This window comes from Thunnus albacares, chromosome 8 (genome assembly GCF_914725855.1).
Source record: "Thunnus albacares chromosome 8, fThuAlb1.1, whole genome shotgun sequence".
Taxonomy (NCBI): domain Eukaryota; kingdom Metazoa; phylum Chordata; class Actinopteri; order Scombriformes; family Scombridae; genus Thunnus; species Thunnus albacares.
Genome location: NC_058113.1, coordinates 16,309,824 through 16,324,911, shown reverse-complemented (window position 1 = coordinate 16,324,911; position 15,088 = coordinate 16,309,824). Strand labels below are relative to the sequence as shown.

The 15,088-nt window shown below is 43.2% G+C and overlaps 1 protein-coding gene across 1 annotated transcript in view; it reads right to left on the bottom strand.

Moving 5' to 3' along the window:
* Positions 1-15,088, bottom strand: part of LOC122987261 (IgGFc-binding protein) — a 35,087-nt gene that overhangs the window by 19,017 nt on the left and 982 nt on the right. The window contains exons 2-22 of the mRNA XM_044359053.1: positions 13,669-14,817; positions 13,224-13,558; positions 12,557-13,127; positions 11,879-12,474; positions 11,250-11,796; positions 10,590-11,140; positions 9,960-10,515; positions 9,554-9,750; positions 8,365-8,503; positions 7,473-7,771; positions 6,732-7,308; positions 5,850-6,421; positions 5,150-5,717; positions 4,163-4,734; positions 3,475-4,036; positions 3,162-3,361; positions 2,829-2,964; positions 2,404-2,729; positions 1,744-2,323; positions 1,062-1,654; positions 409-976 (exon numbers count right to left, since the gene is read on the bottom strand). Coding sequence (XP_044214988.1) covers positions 409-976; positions 1,062-1,654; positions 1,744-2,323; positions 2,404-2,729; positions 2,829-2,964; positions 3,162-3,361; positions 3,475-4,036; positions 4,163-4,734; positions 5,150-5,717; positions 5,850-6,421; positions 6,732-7,308; positions 7,473-7,771; positions 8,365-8,503; positions 9,554-9,750; positions 9,960-10,515; positions 10,590-11,140; positions 11,250-11,796; positions 11,879-12,474; positions 12,557-13,127; positions 13,224-13,558; positions 13,669-14,817 — 10,194 coding nt within the window. The remainder of the gene's footprint in view (positions 1-408; positions 977-1,061; positions 1,655-1,743; positions 2,324-2,403; positions 2,730-2,828; positions 2,965-3,161; positions 3,362-3,474; positions 4,037-4,162; positions 4,735-5,149; positions 5,718-5,849; positions 6,422-6,731; positions 7,309-7,472; positions 7,772-8,364; positions 8,504-9,553; positions 9,751-9,959; positions 10,516-10,589; positions 11,141-11,249; positions 11,797-11,878; positions 12,475-12,556; positions 13,128-13,223; positions 13,559-13,668; positions 14,818-15,088) is intronic.

Sequence of the window (15,088 nt, the reverse complement as noted above, 5' to 3'; positions counted from 1 at the left end):
TAAATGAGGAATGTGAAAATCGAATAATTTAGGACATTCTTTTGCTGTGGCTCCTGAATTGTAGTCAAAATTGTATTGTATCAAATCAGATGTAGTTTTTTGTTTTAAAAACCTCTCATAGGTCAAACAATTGCACAATTTTGGTCTGTGTGTGTGCGTGGTGCAAAGTTTGTATAATTGCTGTCATGCATAAAATTTTCATAAGCCTCAAAGTCAACAAGAGTCATCAAGTATTTGCCAATGGTGTAAGCCTGAACTCACTGACACACATTAGTATTGCACATGTAATATCTTTGAGTCTGAAAAGCAGGGCATTTTACCATAATCAGCTGTGAAGTGTTTTATTTTTCTGTGATAATGCAGCAAATAAAGTTTAACTGATGGGAAAACAGGCAGCCATTTACTCACCACAGAAAGTGTCACTCCTCCAGTGCCTGATGGGCAGCTCAGCTGCTTGGCATGCAGCAGCATATGATGCAATGGAATTGCAGAGTGCTGAGTAGTGTCCCCCATAAGAACAGGAATCTGCCACACAGCTGTGGAAGTATGGCTTGGGACTCAAAACTGAGGCACAGTCTGCAAATGGCCCTAGCTCGTTCAACAATACCCCACAAAAATCACTGCCTCCATAAAGCTTCTGTGCCTCTGCAGGACAGTGCTTCAGTCTGGAAGTACAGCTGGATCTACAGGCCTCTGCTCCCTCAGACCTCCAGCTGTGGGCAAACTCCAGTGTATTTTGGGCATGCTCTTCATTGGACATCATTTGGTCGTCATGAGGGTCAGTGTTGGCATTCCCACAAAGACCAGAGACAGAAGATCCATAACTGCTGGGGAGGATAACCATTACAGTGCCCGTTTTATAGATGATCAGCTGTAATCCCACATCAGTGTGAATGATGAGAGATGAAGGTGTGTGATAGGCATCTATATGGCCTGTTTGGTGAGAGTATGGTAAGTGCTTATACAGTCCATCAACCTGAGTGAAAAGAAACAATACATTAGAATTATATAGTGGTTAATTTTTTTAACGCTATGTTAATAACACCTTGCAAAGTACTCACCAAAACCTTTCCTAGGTCATCTTTTCTCAATACTACATTCAAACCATATATTGAGAGTGTTATGGTAAGGCTATGAAAAAGCCTTTTGTGACAACTTGCATCAGAGATGGTGATATTGAATGGTGTTAGTCCAGTTAGGTTGGAGTTGGTTTGAACTAATGAATAAGCACAGCTGTCTCTAAAGTCAAAATGATGTCCATCAAATGTTGTAAAATGCAGCCCAGTGACAATAGTACAGTTGTGGGGTTTTTCAGGTTGACACACTCTCTTGTGATGTAGTTTCTTGCAGACCATCCCTCTGGGGCACTGGGATGGGCTGCAGTGGGCCTGTCCAGTAGCCGGCCCACAGACGCAGAGTTGACCACAGTTGTCTGGGATCCAGAAAGTTGTGTTTAGGCTGTGGTATTTGCCTCTGGAGTCTGTGCACCCACACTGCTGTGGACGAACACAACCCTCTGGACTCCTGATGAAACCAGGGTTACAGAAGCAGCTCTGAACACACATCTTATTGCAGACAGTGGTGTTAAATTCACAGGATGGAGGACAGGCTGAGCCACAGGTCTTGTAGTGGCTATTTGGCGGACAACTGACAGCTGAAATGATTTATTAGTGCATTATTTCATCACCATAGTCGCAGGAAAACTTTAAAACATTATTTGCACTCTTCAACATGACTACTTACCAAGTGTCACCTCACTGTGGTAGTCATCACTGGTTTCTTCACAAACTATGGAGTAGGAATTTATGGCCAGGTCAAGAGAAAGTTTTGACCCTTCATTATGTATGAGGTCTGTTATACAACTTTCATAGAAGGAGTCTGGATCAACTCGACTGTGACAGTGGGCATATGGACCATTCAGATCCACGAGCACTGCACACAGTCTCTTGTGACTTGAGGCAACCTCAGAAACTGTACCTGCAGCCAAGGTCATTTCATCCAGTTCCTGCTTACAACCAGTACAACAGTTGGGATCCCCATCTAAGAACTGGTAAGCTTGAGCCAGCTCCACACTTGTCTTAATGGGAGGGGAACCAGGTGTAGTTACAGCATATTCATCTTGAGGATTGCTGTTAAAATTTCCACACAGCCCATAGACTTTGCCCTTATAGTGTGAGTTCAGTGTCACAAGAACGGTGGAGTTCCAGTCAAAGACTACATGCATGCCAAAGTCAGTTTTCAGCAGTGCTTTGCTTTCCTTGTATGAGACCTGGATCTTACCCCGTAACAGATTAACAGGAATATAATTTACTTGACCGTTAACCTGGAAATAAAGGGGAAATATATTAGTGACAGGAGCAAAATCTGGTCAGCTCTGTCATTCAGAAACTGACATTAACTTACATGTATGCTGCCCTTTTCACTACCAAGCTTGATGATGAACCCATGAGCTTTTACAGTCACCACCTGTGTGGCAGATGCTCCTGTGCAGTTATTCTTTTTGGACACACTGAAGGGTGTTAGGCCACATGCTGACCCTTTGCTGGCTACAAGCAGATAGGTGCAGGTACCCCCAAAGTCATAGTTTAGCCCATCAAAGGTGTGGTAGTGCTGGCCTCCCCAGGCCCAGCACAGACCCTGATGGCTCTCACAGACGGGCACACCGTTGCTCAAGTAACATATCTCTGATTCATCACATTTTCCCTCACATGGATCTAGGTTTTGCTCTGCTTAAAGAAAAGTACAACAATTTTAGTTTTAACACACTGAAAAGTACGATAAATACAAACAAATCTGTATCTAAAAATATTTTTATTTTAAATGCTCACCATCTTTGTGACAGCCCATGATTCCATCTGAAACTATACAACTGTGCAGTGGAGGACACGAGTGTTGCTTGCAGATAAGAGGAGGCCCACAGGTGCAGTTAACAGTACAGTTTTGTAGAAGTTTGCTCTCAGAGGCCTGAAAATAGAAAACAAATGAAGCAAATAAAATCTGTACTAGTATGCATTTACTGAGTTTACTCAATACTAAAATATTAATTTGAATAAGATTTTTAATTAAAATGTTGCAAATGTTAATAGTCTAATTCAAGTAAAAGACTAGTAAAATTACACTCTTTTCTAATAGGACTGCACACAAGTGTTTAATTCTGTGACCTTAAACCTCCTTCCATCCTGTACACAGCCACACTGCTTTGCTGGTACACAAGCATGACCATCATAAAGGTGTTCAGTATCACACTGGCAACCTTCCTCACAGTCTCTGGGGCACTGCTCTCCCTGGCTAATCTCAGGACACAGGGAGGAGCAAACATTTGTACACTGGTTGTAGTGGCTGAATTGAGGACAATGATAAGCTAAAAAAAAACAAAAAACAAACAAAGAATACATGTGACAGTCAATCAGTAAGACATTTTTCTGCATTCAACTTAATTCATTGTAAATTAATGAACCAGGATGTTGGGCTTACCACAGCCTGTGGTGTTCCTCCAGAGGCTAACATTCATTCCTGCCTCCTTGCATGCTGTCTCATAGGTCTGTAGTGCATCACACAGGGCCCAGCTTTGTCCCTCTGCAACACAAAGGTTTTTCATGCAGCGTGAGTAGTATTTATGTGGGCACACTAAATGGTGACAAGAGGCGAATGGTCCCCTCGGCTGGGTGATGAGGCTACAGTACAGGTCAGAGGTGTACTTGGGCACAGGGGACTGGCAGAGTTGGCAGGTGCGGTCACATGTGTCGCTGCAGGATGATTTTGTATCAAACAACTTCCACGATGGCCCAAAGATGTCAGGATCATAGATTACAGTGCCATTTGGCAGCTGCAGGTCATCTGAGGGATTATCATTGTAGTTCCCACAAAGGCCACAGGTCGTCTGGTGGTAAATGTTGGGGATTTTGACCTGTATGTGGTTGCGTAGGTCTGAAATAATCTCAACTGACTGTGGGGTCTTGATGGTGTGCCATCCATTTTTCTGATGTACACTGACATTGTTCTGTATGAATGGGAGGTTCTCATAAACGCCATTTACCTGAAAGAAATAATTCATTTTTAAACATAATACAATACAGTTTGTGTATGCTGTGAAAAATTACTTTGCAGTGCATGCTAAGAAATTACTAAATTATGCTGAAGGCTGTGAAATCACACAAAATACCTGAATTTTTCCAGGAAAATCTGTTGACATCTTAAAAGTCATTTTATTGACTTGCAAGTAGATCTGCCTGCCCTCCCTATGGTTGCCCTGTGCAGCGATCAAAACAGGCTCCACATACAGTTTTTTGATAGAGCATGTCTGTACCAGGGTATAGTTACATGAACCATGGAATTCAAATGCCTGTCCATCAAACGTGGTGTACTGGGATCCGTCAACAGAGCAGCGTGCCACTTTGGCTTTTGGGTGGCAACCTTGAACACCCTTAATAAGCTTACACTCCTCATCCTCCCCACATGAGACATTACGATAAGTCATGTGTCCCCCAGCATGACATAAACTGCTTAATTCGCATGTAGACACCTCCTGCCCTGCCCTGAGGTATTCTCCATGGTGAAAGCAGCCACAGCTTTCCGGATAGACACAGAGGCTGCCACTGTGAACTAAACCTGCTTCACAGAGGCAGTTCTCCCCAATGTTTGGAGGCATCAGCACAGTGTTATTCTGCCAGCCAAGGCAGAGGTGAACAGGGGCAGAACTCATGCTGTAGCTGGTACTGGAGGGACAGGACTGGTCTGTAAAGATACAGAGAGACATCAGTCACTTTAGGCAGGAAGACAAGAAAATGTTAGGGTTGACCAGTGATGCATTAGTACCATCTAGTGGTCCAACAGCAGCTAAGAGGTTGTGGCCTCAATACCAATATGAATCACAGCACACTATGTGATTTATACTAAAATTTTCAACTTGCTACAGATGTACACAGAAAAAAAGTACCTACAGATATGTCTGCTTTGTATGCAAATAATCTTCATGTGATATATATCAATTCAGCACTCAAACAATGAAATGTTATGTGCTTGTACAGGCTTCTGCAAACTCCATATTTGGAGTGCAATGATGCTGAACTCCAAACAGCACAGTTACAGTTGTAGAGGATATTAATTTAATTCACTTGCACAACAGAGCTGAGAGCACATCAACACTTACAGCAAAATCCAGGGCTCCTCCAGGCATAAACTGTTGCCTTGTGGGAAAGGCAGACAGCAGTGTACTCTGCCAGGGAGTGACACAGTGCAGGCTGGAGACCTCCATGAAGACACAGGTCACTGACGCAGTGCTTGTAAAAGCTGGAGGGGTCCACTTTACCATGACACTGTCTGAATGGTCCATTAACTTCCAGAATCTTCCCGCAAGCCTCCAGGTCAGAGTAGAGGGCCAAATGCTCAGATGAACATTTTGGACAACTTCCTCCTAGACAGCCCTCCACACACCAAGGATTCTGACCACTTCTCCAAGCTTTTCCAAAATGTTCAGGACTGAGACGCTCCTGTGTGCCATTTACGGTGAGGTCATCAGCAGGATCAGAGTTGAAGTTACCACACAGGCCACAAGTAGCATTAGCATATTTACTGGAGAGACTAATGCTGACTATGCCCTCTACGCTGAGACTCAATACAAAGCCTGTGTCTGTGTAGATGTAAGTATGCAGCCCCAAAGAGAAAGCTAGTGCAGTGGGGCTGAGGTGACAGGGCATGTTCTTCTTGATACCATCAACCTGTAGGGGGTGCCAAAACTGCATTTGAAATTCAACACAGGGCAACACATTTTCTAAATTAAATATTTCTCATTAAATCGGGGTTAAATTTAGGAGGCAAGAAATAAACCGCAACAGCAGCATACTACTCACCTCTATCTTCTCAGTGTTTTTACTGTTCAGCTCCACAAGCACACCACTCACACTGACCAGGACATGAAGTTCTGACTGTAGGTGTCCATCTACATGAACCTGAATGGCATCAAGGCCTTGCCTCTGTCCACACATGCCCAGTAACTGGTACTGACAGGTGCCATGCAACTCATAGTCATGCTGGTCAAAGGTGACTATGTGATGACTGGTGTACATGCATGTCTGCTGGGGATGCGGCACACAGCTTCTTACTCCATCGTTAAGACCACAGTATTCGTTGGAGCCACAAGAATCCAAATGACACTGTGCCCGGTGGGTGTAAGGGTCACAAATACACTGCTCGGTACAGCTCTCGTCAGCCCAGAAAGTCTGGTTGCTGTGGTAACCATTGTGAGTGCAGCCACACTGGGAGGTGGGGACACACGTGTCACCGTCCAGGACGAACCCTGGGTTGCACTGGCATCTCTCCACACAAGCCAGGGTGCAGGGGCTTGAACTGTAGGGGGCCTCACAGGTGGCAGTGCAGGCCGTGCCACAGGACTCATAATGGCTATTCAATGGGCAGGACATAGCTGATAGGAGAAGAGAAGGAGGAGAAGAGAAGAATGATGAATAATATGCATGGAAAACTGCACATATGTTTTATTAGATGCAGCAGTTGGGCTTTTAAGTATAATAAGTGGGACTGGGGCTTATTAAACAGTTATATTTAGGAACATTTTGTGGCGGTTTGAGAGTCTAGTCATGTGTAAAGCATATCTGCACATTAAAATGAAAAACAAGACAGCTGTAGCCAATTAATTATGTGCTAATTTGTAAGACATTTTAAATCACAGAAATAAATTCATGAAATTCGCTTCATGGTAACACAAATTTACTTACGACAGAAGGTGCTATTTCTCCACTCCCCGACCCGGATCTGAGCATTTTGGCAGGCTGCAGCATAGGCCTCCAAGATTGGGCAGAGGGCCTTCTGAGTGTCGTTATTAGAGCACATGTCAAATATACTCACTGCTGTGGAGATGTTACTGTAGTTAACAACTTCCTTGCACAGGTAGAGAGGATTTTGTGGTGACCAAATGTACTCATGCAGGGAGATCCATTGACTGGCCACATTTTTCTCTTGTAGCTGTTTAGCAGAGCAGCGTGAGCATGCATCTCCACAATCTGCTGTACACTGAGCTTCCTGATCAGAAACTCTCCAGCTCCAGCCAAAAGTGATAGAGTCAACTGCTTCACCCTGTGGGGTCTGGAGGTCATCCTCTTTGATGCCATTATTATTTCCACACAGACCACTGACTTTTGTTGTATTAGAGATGGTGATCGTGGCAATATGAGAGCAGTCATACTTAATCTGAATGCCCAGATTAGTATCTACAACAACAAACACACCACTCTGATGAATCTTCACAAGTCCAAACTGTAGAGTTACAGGCAGGAGCTTTTTCTTGCCATTTATCTATGGGAGATCACAGATACATTTTGTATAATTTAGTTTACGATGCATTTCTTATATAAATTAATGATGGTTTATCACTTATAGGCGACAGGCATCTGATCCTGTAATAAAAAAATAATGAGAACAAAGCCCTGATGTGACTATGCCTCCAAATTCAAACTTACCCAAACATGGCTGTTTTCCCCTCTGTAGATAGTAAGATTGTCTTTAGCCACTTTGACATGAATAGCTTTCAGAGCTGAAGCCTCACTGGGGGTCCTATCTTTCTGCACTCCAACCCAAAATGTATCATTCTCACTGCTGTCATTCAATGCATGGATCAGAGTGTAGGTACAGTTTCCTTGGAATTCAAACACTTGTCCATCAAAAGTGTAGAAGTGGGCGCCTCCCAGTACCCAACACTTGGTTTGGAGAGGTTGGTTCTGGTCACAAGTCTCTTTATTCTGACATTTTTCAAAATCAGCTGAAAAGAAAAAATAAGGGAGAAAAAAAAAGATCGATCAGAACAATGGCAGTTTAGAAGATGTGCAGCTAAAAATACCTGTAGACAATCAGAGTTTAAAACTCAACTTATTCACAAATTAATAAAGTTCATAAATAGATTTCCTGAACTGAATGTGGCTGTCAAACGATGAGTTCAAGTGCAAATACTCTGTCGTCACAGGATGTGGAAAAGTATTTGGATAGCTTTAGTTGTAAATACACATTGTCATTTGTGACATACATTCAAATTTCATAGGCTTTCGCAAGGACAAGTGAAATCATAAAAGTGCATTATTACTTGTGATTGACAAGCAGTGCAATCATGCTGAAGCCCCCAGGCAGACAGGAGATTTTAAGTACATAATTGACTATTCAAATAGGGGTGAGGGGTTAACCTTGTTTTGGGTTAAATGACAGGACACTCAACAAAACTAATCACCTTGTGGTATGCATGAGCTCCAACAGCAAAACAAAATTTGATAATGTAAGACTGACGAGTGTTGCATGGCGGAGTGAACAACAGCTACCCTGTGAGGAAATGTCACACAACCCAGCAGAACCAGCTGGTCCTACCTTTCCCTGAACAGCCCCAGGTATTGTTGAGGGTGCAGCTCTCTTCCTTGGGGCAAGAGGCTGGCTCACAGTGCATGGTAGCAGCGGCAGAGCAGTTACACTGCTCAGAGCATCCTTCAGCCCACGTTATCTCCCCAATCTACAGAGAACAGTGAGTCACTGTGCAAATTACCCAACTGTTTTTTTTTTTTGTTTTTTTTTTTAAAAACACCAAGCAAACAAAACAACTCAGAATAACACAAAGGCTTAGGATTTCATGATTAGTCATGCCACAGGTACAGGTGAGGCATATACGTGTTTGTCCAAGTCATTAATGAGTCATGTTATTAACAGTACATGGCGTAACAAAGACATGTCACCTGTTTAGCCTGATTTTGGCAACATGTCTGTAACTACACTCGCAATGCAGACATATGTTAATGTGTTACATCACCACACCCTCAGTGAATTAATTGGTTTATCAGAAGTGAAACAAAGCAAATGTTTTCAGGTCAGGTCTCATGTTTAATATTTAGTTTCAACAGATTAGGAAGATTCATACATTAATTGCCGTGATAAAGGGAAAATGTACATAGTTGGTATAAGCTTAAAAAGGATGGGTTCACAGTTTTTCAAGTCTGTCTTAAAACAATTTTTAGGTGCCCAAATGAATATTGAAATAGGTTTTTCTTAGCCATTAGAGGATTCCTTAATAATGTACTTTGATGGCAGCCAAAATCCAAAGTCCTTCTGTGCAAAAATATATTTAAAAGTTTATCTGAAGCTAATATGAAGCTTCAGTCGTACAAATTAGTTGAATCTTTCAACGTTACAGTTTTAGTGACAAAGTCCCTCTTTTTGTTACTATGCTTCCACCGCAGTTCAACAGGGAAACACTGTCTGAGGAAACACAAAGCAGGAATTTTATGCTAAAAAGGCTGTAAATGTGGCAGATATCCACTTGATATGACTAACTCGTTGACTGCTGAAGCCTCATAAGCTTCAGATAAACTTTTAAATGCATTTTTGTACAAAATGACACACTGAATTTTGCCCCCCCCCATCACTTACATTGAAAGTGCATTTGAATGAATGGTTAGTATGAATAGGAGGAATGATTACAGTGAGGAAAACCTCTTTCAGTGTTCATATGGGCACATAACTGCTGTTTTAAGACAGACCTATCCTTTAATAATGTGCAGCTACTTGCCTCATAGTAGTGCCCATGGTAGAAGCAACCACATTGCTCAGCTTTGACACAGCCATTTCCACTCTGCGTGTATCCAGAGTCACATTGACATCCCTCATAACAGGGCCACGGGCAGAGGATATCGGATAAATTGGCACAGGACTCAGGGCACGCACCAACACATATATTGTAGTGGGAGTATTGAGGGCATGAGAGTGCTGTGGGAGAGAGAAAGGGGTTCATATACTGTACAGAGTCCAGATAGCCTTATATCAATCTGGCAAATTCACTGTATAGTTTGCCAGAGCTCTAGCATGTACTACAACAGAAGCATATGTGCAGTCCTGTATGATTTACACGCACTGGCACACCATGACAGACTAATGTAACATGTACATATAAGAAAGTCAAGAGTGATAATACTCACAGCACTTCTCCCCCCTCCATGGTTTGACCTGAGCTCCTGCCTCCTGGCATGCAAAAGTGTACTCTCTCAACCTATTGCAAAACAATTCTTCATTCCCATTAGACATACACATGTCATTCACACAGTTCTGAAAGAAGGGCTCTGGGTCCACAGTGGAGTGGCAACCACTAAATGATCCTGCAGGAGCAAGCAGCTTGCCACATAGGCTATTAGATGCAATTTTAGCTGTCATGGTAGAGTTACACACTGAACAGAGATCACATTCTTCAGAGCAGTTTGTTCCAGGTGGTGAAAGTGACCAGGAAGATGCAAAGATGGAAACATGACTTGCTAGGCTGCCATTCAGACTTTGTCTGTCATCTGTAGCAGCAGCACTGACATTTCCACACAAGCCACACATTTTTCTATGGGAGGCAGGAATCACTATTTGTATCAGATTAGGCCCTCCATAAGTGACAACAACCCCAGTGTCTACAACAACACGAGTCAGTGAGCCAGAATGCAGTATTGCTATGTGATCCAGCTTGATAGGAGGACCCCTCAGAACACCATCAATCTGCAAATTTAAAATGTTAAAATTAAAATTAAGGCACTCTGAACAATGTGTGTTGTAAATTTGTAAATGCTTACCTTTACTTTTCCCAAATGCTCCATCCCCAATGACATGTTCACTCCGTGCATGATAAGGTCCAGCCTACCTTGCTGGATAACAACAGTAGGCTCAGACTCTTCTTTGTCACAAACTTGGGATAGGACGTAACAACAGCTTCCCATATTAAAGTCAAAGCTATGTCCATTATAGCTCCTGAAATGTCTGCCACCCATGACTGTGCATTTAGTAGGTTGTGATGCATGACATGCACGGTGGCCATCTTTGATGGCACATTTTGTTCCATCTGGACATGTGTGATTTGTACATTGCACTTGATTATGGCCCACACATACACAGTGCAGCTGACAGTGTTCATCAGGGTAGAAGTTGTCATGGATTTCATGGTAAACACCATTATAAATGCAGCCACACTCAGAGTTTGGTACACATTCCCCACCACTGTGGAAAAACCCAGCTTTGCAGAAACAGCCTTCTTTGCACTTCACTGCTTGAGGATGTGGGTTTTCTACACAGTTAGACATGTGACTGGAGCACAGGTGGTATTCACTATTAGATGGGCAGGAGAGATCTAAGGAAGCAGAGGAAGGTAAAACCAATTAAGCCGTTTCATTTTAAATATTCCTACACTGTACACATTAATACATTTAAAATAGTGAGATTTCACTATAGTAACTTACAGCAGAAGTCTGAAGCTCTCCATTCATCCATTATTGCTCCCATTTCTTGGCAGATAGCAACATAGCTGGATAGAATCTGACACAGGGTTGTCTGGTTACCATAACAGAGGTCTGAAACACAGTTATCATAGAAATCTTGTGGGTCAGCTGTTTTGTGGCAGCTCTGGAATACTCCCTCTGTGTCCAGTAACCTTCCACAGAAATCTTTTCCCTGATAAAGAGCCATCTCTTCTGGATTGCATCCTGAGGTGTTCATAGGCACATCCACACATTCATGTTCACTGCTGGTTCGCCAGTGTCTGACGGCTTGAGAGATATCAGAGTTGTCCTCAGGCGTCAGGTCATCATATGGATTAGCATTAAAGTTCCCACACAGGCCACAGAGATGACCAGAGTAGATCCTGGGCATTTGGACAGTCAGGATGTCTGAGCTGTATGTCACAACAACGCCAAAGTCAGTCTCTAAACACTTTGACAGTCCAGCCATGTAGAGATTTACTTTGCCTTGGCTTAAAACTGATGGAAGACTCAGAAGCAGACCATTGACCTGAAAGTGAAGTAATGATTACACTCTGAGTTGAGAAAACATCTGCAAGTCTAGATGTGCTATGCAAAATAAATGAACCTACCATAACCCTGTTACTCCAGTCATATGACATCTCAATGGAATAACCAGAGACCACCATTTTAACATGCCGAATGGAAACATTGGTGGCATCCTTCATCTGGTTCTGAACCTCCACACTGAAGTCTGCTAGATCTCCCCATGTGGGACAGTGAGAAGTGAGTAGGTAACTACAGTTTCCATAGACATCAAAGTTACGTCCGTCAAAGGTGGTGTAATGAGGATCTCCTTTAGCTATGCACATCCCAGGCCCATCCTTATAGCAGCCCAGGACTCCATTTAAGACCTTGCATACTTCCCCAGCCTGGCAATGAGACTGAGCACACATAACTGTCTTGGAAGTAGGCTGGCAGACACATTTCTTCTGGCACTGCTTGTCAATCCAGAAGTTCTCCTTGGGGAGATAGTAGGAACCATGGTGAACACAACCGCACTTGCTAGGTGCTACACACTTCCTGCCACTCAGCAGATATCCCCTGTTGCACTGGCATGATTCCACACAGGGCAAAGAGCAATTATGATGGGCCTCTGGGTTAGCGCAGGTAGCAGGGCAGGCAGAACCACAGATCTCATAGTGGCTGTTTTTGGGACATTTCATAGCTATGAAAGCAGAACATACTGTTAGAATTTTTTCAGCAAACAATATTGTTATCACTTAAAAAGAACATGTTTTGAAACTCACAGCACTTTGCAATGGTTCTCCAGTTGTGGACTCTGGCCCCAAGCCTCTGGCAGATGTTGGCATAGGCCATCAAGACCATGCACATAGATGAGGCAGCTCCACTGACACACAGGTTGTTCACACAACTACGCACAAAGGGCTCAGGATCAATATATGAGTGACAGTCTGCAAAAGGTCCATAACTCCTCTGCAGTAGAGTGCATCCTCTCTTGAAGGAGTTGCCATTAATGCCAGGAAGAGATTTTGTTTGGCTTTGAGTGCACACTGGACATGAGACACCACCACTGCAATCCTCAAAACAGGAGCCTTTGTCATCATTCACCACCCATGGGAGGGTAAAATCAACAGTCTGGGTCTCATCAGTGCCAGAGGAGCTGTGATTAGCATTTCCACACAGGCCGCACAAGGCTCCATACAGCTCTGGGCCAACTTCAACCTGGAGATGGTGGTTCCAGTCATACTGGAGAACCAGGCCAAAGGACGTTTCTAAGACAACGCTGGTACCGCTTTGATAAAAGTTCAAGGACCCATTCCACAGGGTGAAGGGCAGGTTCCTCTTCTGTCCATCAACCTATGAGTTCAAATGCAATAATAGACAGTATACATGAACACATACACAACAGCTGCAAAAAGTATGTTTAATTTAAATTAGGTTCAGTACTCTTACCCTAATATGATTTTTTTCTTCTTTAACTATGGAGATATTAAAACCTTGGATGCTTATCTGCACTGTGTGGATGGTGGAGATAGTGGCACTGTTCATATATGCTCTGGCTATATTAATCTGTAGTGGAACAGAGGCATTTAAGCCTGGACAGGTAGTCTGAACTAAGGTGTAGTTACAGTTTCCCAGTAGGACAAAATCTCTTCCGTCAAAAGTGCGATAGTAAGAGTCACCCCACGCAGAGCATATTTTAGTTTTCAAAGAGCATAGTGGTTTCGCATTTTTGATAGAGCACTTTTGTTTCTGACCACAGTGCAATTCCTCACAAGAAGCTGCATCTGGGGGGACACAACAAAAACAATAACACAGAGAAGTTAATTATACATTTTAGATTAGCAATGTAACCAAATGCTTAAAAAAACCCAACAAAAAACAAAACAAAACATACTTTTCTCACACGCTGCTGGATACAATTGTTTGTTCATGGTATTCAGATAGTGTCCCACATCTGTGTGAGGAGAACTGGGCTCTGTATTATCAGGCAGCTGAGCAAAGTTGGGCTCTTGGGAGAATGTAACATTAGACTTAAAATCTCCTGTGTGAGTACTGTTATCTTGCCACTCACTCATATCACCTGAATCAAACATTGGTACAGTCTGGCAGATATCATCTACAGAGAGCAGTGCTGTTAGAGTTGAAGAACGCTGTTCATTGTCAAGTCTAAAGTAAATAAGTTGAAGGGGATTGTCACTAGTAATGTGGATTTTATCTGAGGTCACAACTGGGATGATCTTCATAACACTGCCAACAAGAGACACGTTCTTTCGCTCAGTGCTGGTGGTGATGTCCAGATCTGAGTTGATAGTAGCTATTGCCAAGAGGAAACTGGAACTCATTCCTGTGTTTACCCAAGGAGGGATAACATAATCAAACCTCCAGTGAGAGACTGGTTTCAGTTCAGCAAATCCATACAAGCAATCCCCTGGTGTGTGTTTGGAGCAGGTAAAACCCACCACAACACCCACAGCTTCTTGGGAGTTTAACTCTGAGCCAGAGAGACTGGAGTTACTCTGGAGATGAAAACTCTGCAGTGCCCCTAAATGCAACGTAAGGACACTTCCCTTGGGGTACACATTGCCTTCAAAGACCACGTCCCCTGAGAGGAATATGTCTGCTGATGTCTCGTGGTCTGAACTGGTGATCACCATCTGGCTGACAGCAGTGTGGTTGGGGAAGTTTGGAGTGATAGGATAGTAGCAGGTCCCCCAGGATGACACATCATGAAGGAGGCTATGCTCACAGCCAGTCTGGGTGCAGAATGAGGCAAGGACTGTAACAGGCCATATAGCGTTCACACTGAGGAGGCAGGAGGAGTGAGCATTGGCCATTCCCACAGATGAGGGCAGGTGAATAGTCTTTGACTGGCTAGCAGAGAGAAAGATGTGTTGCACAAAGCTGCTTTCCAGAACCTTCACAGTGACTGAGGTCCAGACATCAGAGGCTGTGACAGTTACTTGATGGCTAACATTTGCTGTTGGGTCATTATGAGGGGGAAACATCATGAGAAACTTCCTACCAGGACTGGCCCCAGACAGGCCTGCAGAGAGAGAGAATATAAAATTGAGTTACTGTTTAATCAATATAAAACGTCTGAACATGCATATAGACTGAACACTAACATGATTATGTTAAAGATGAACTACTCTGAGAGCGGTTGATGATTTTTATGAGTGTAAACAATACACCAGCAGTAAAGTGATTACATCTATCCACTGTGAGCGGAGTTATAAAGTTTCCCAATAGGCGCAGTGAGTCTGCTCGGGTAATAGAGATAAGACTTGTGGTATCAGGTTTCAACCAGCTCAGCA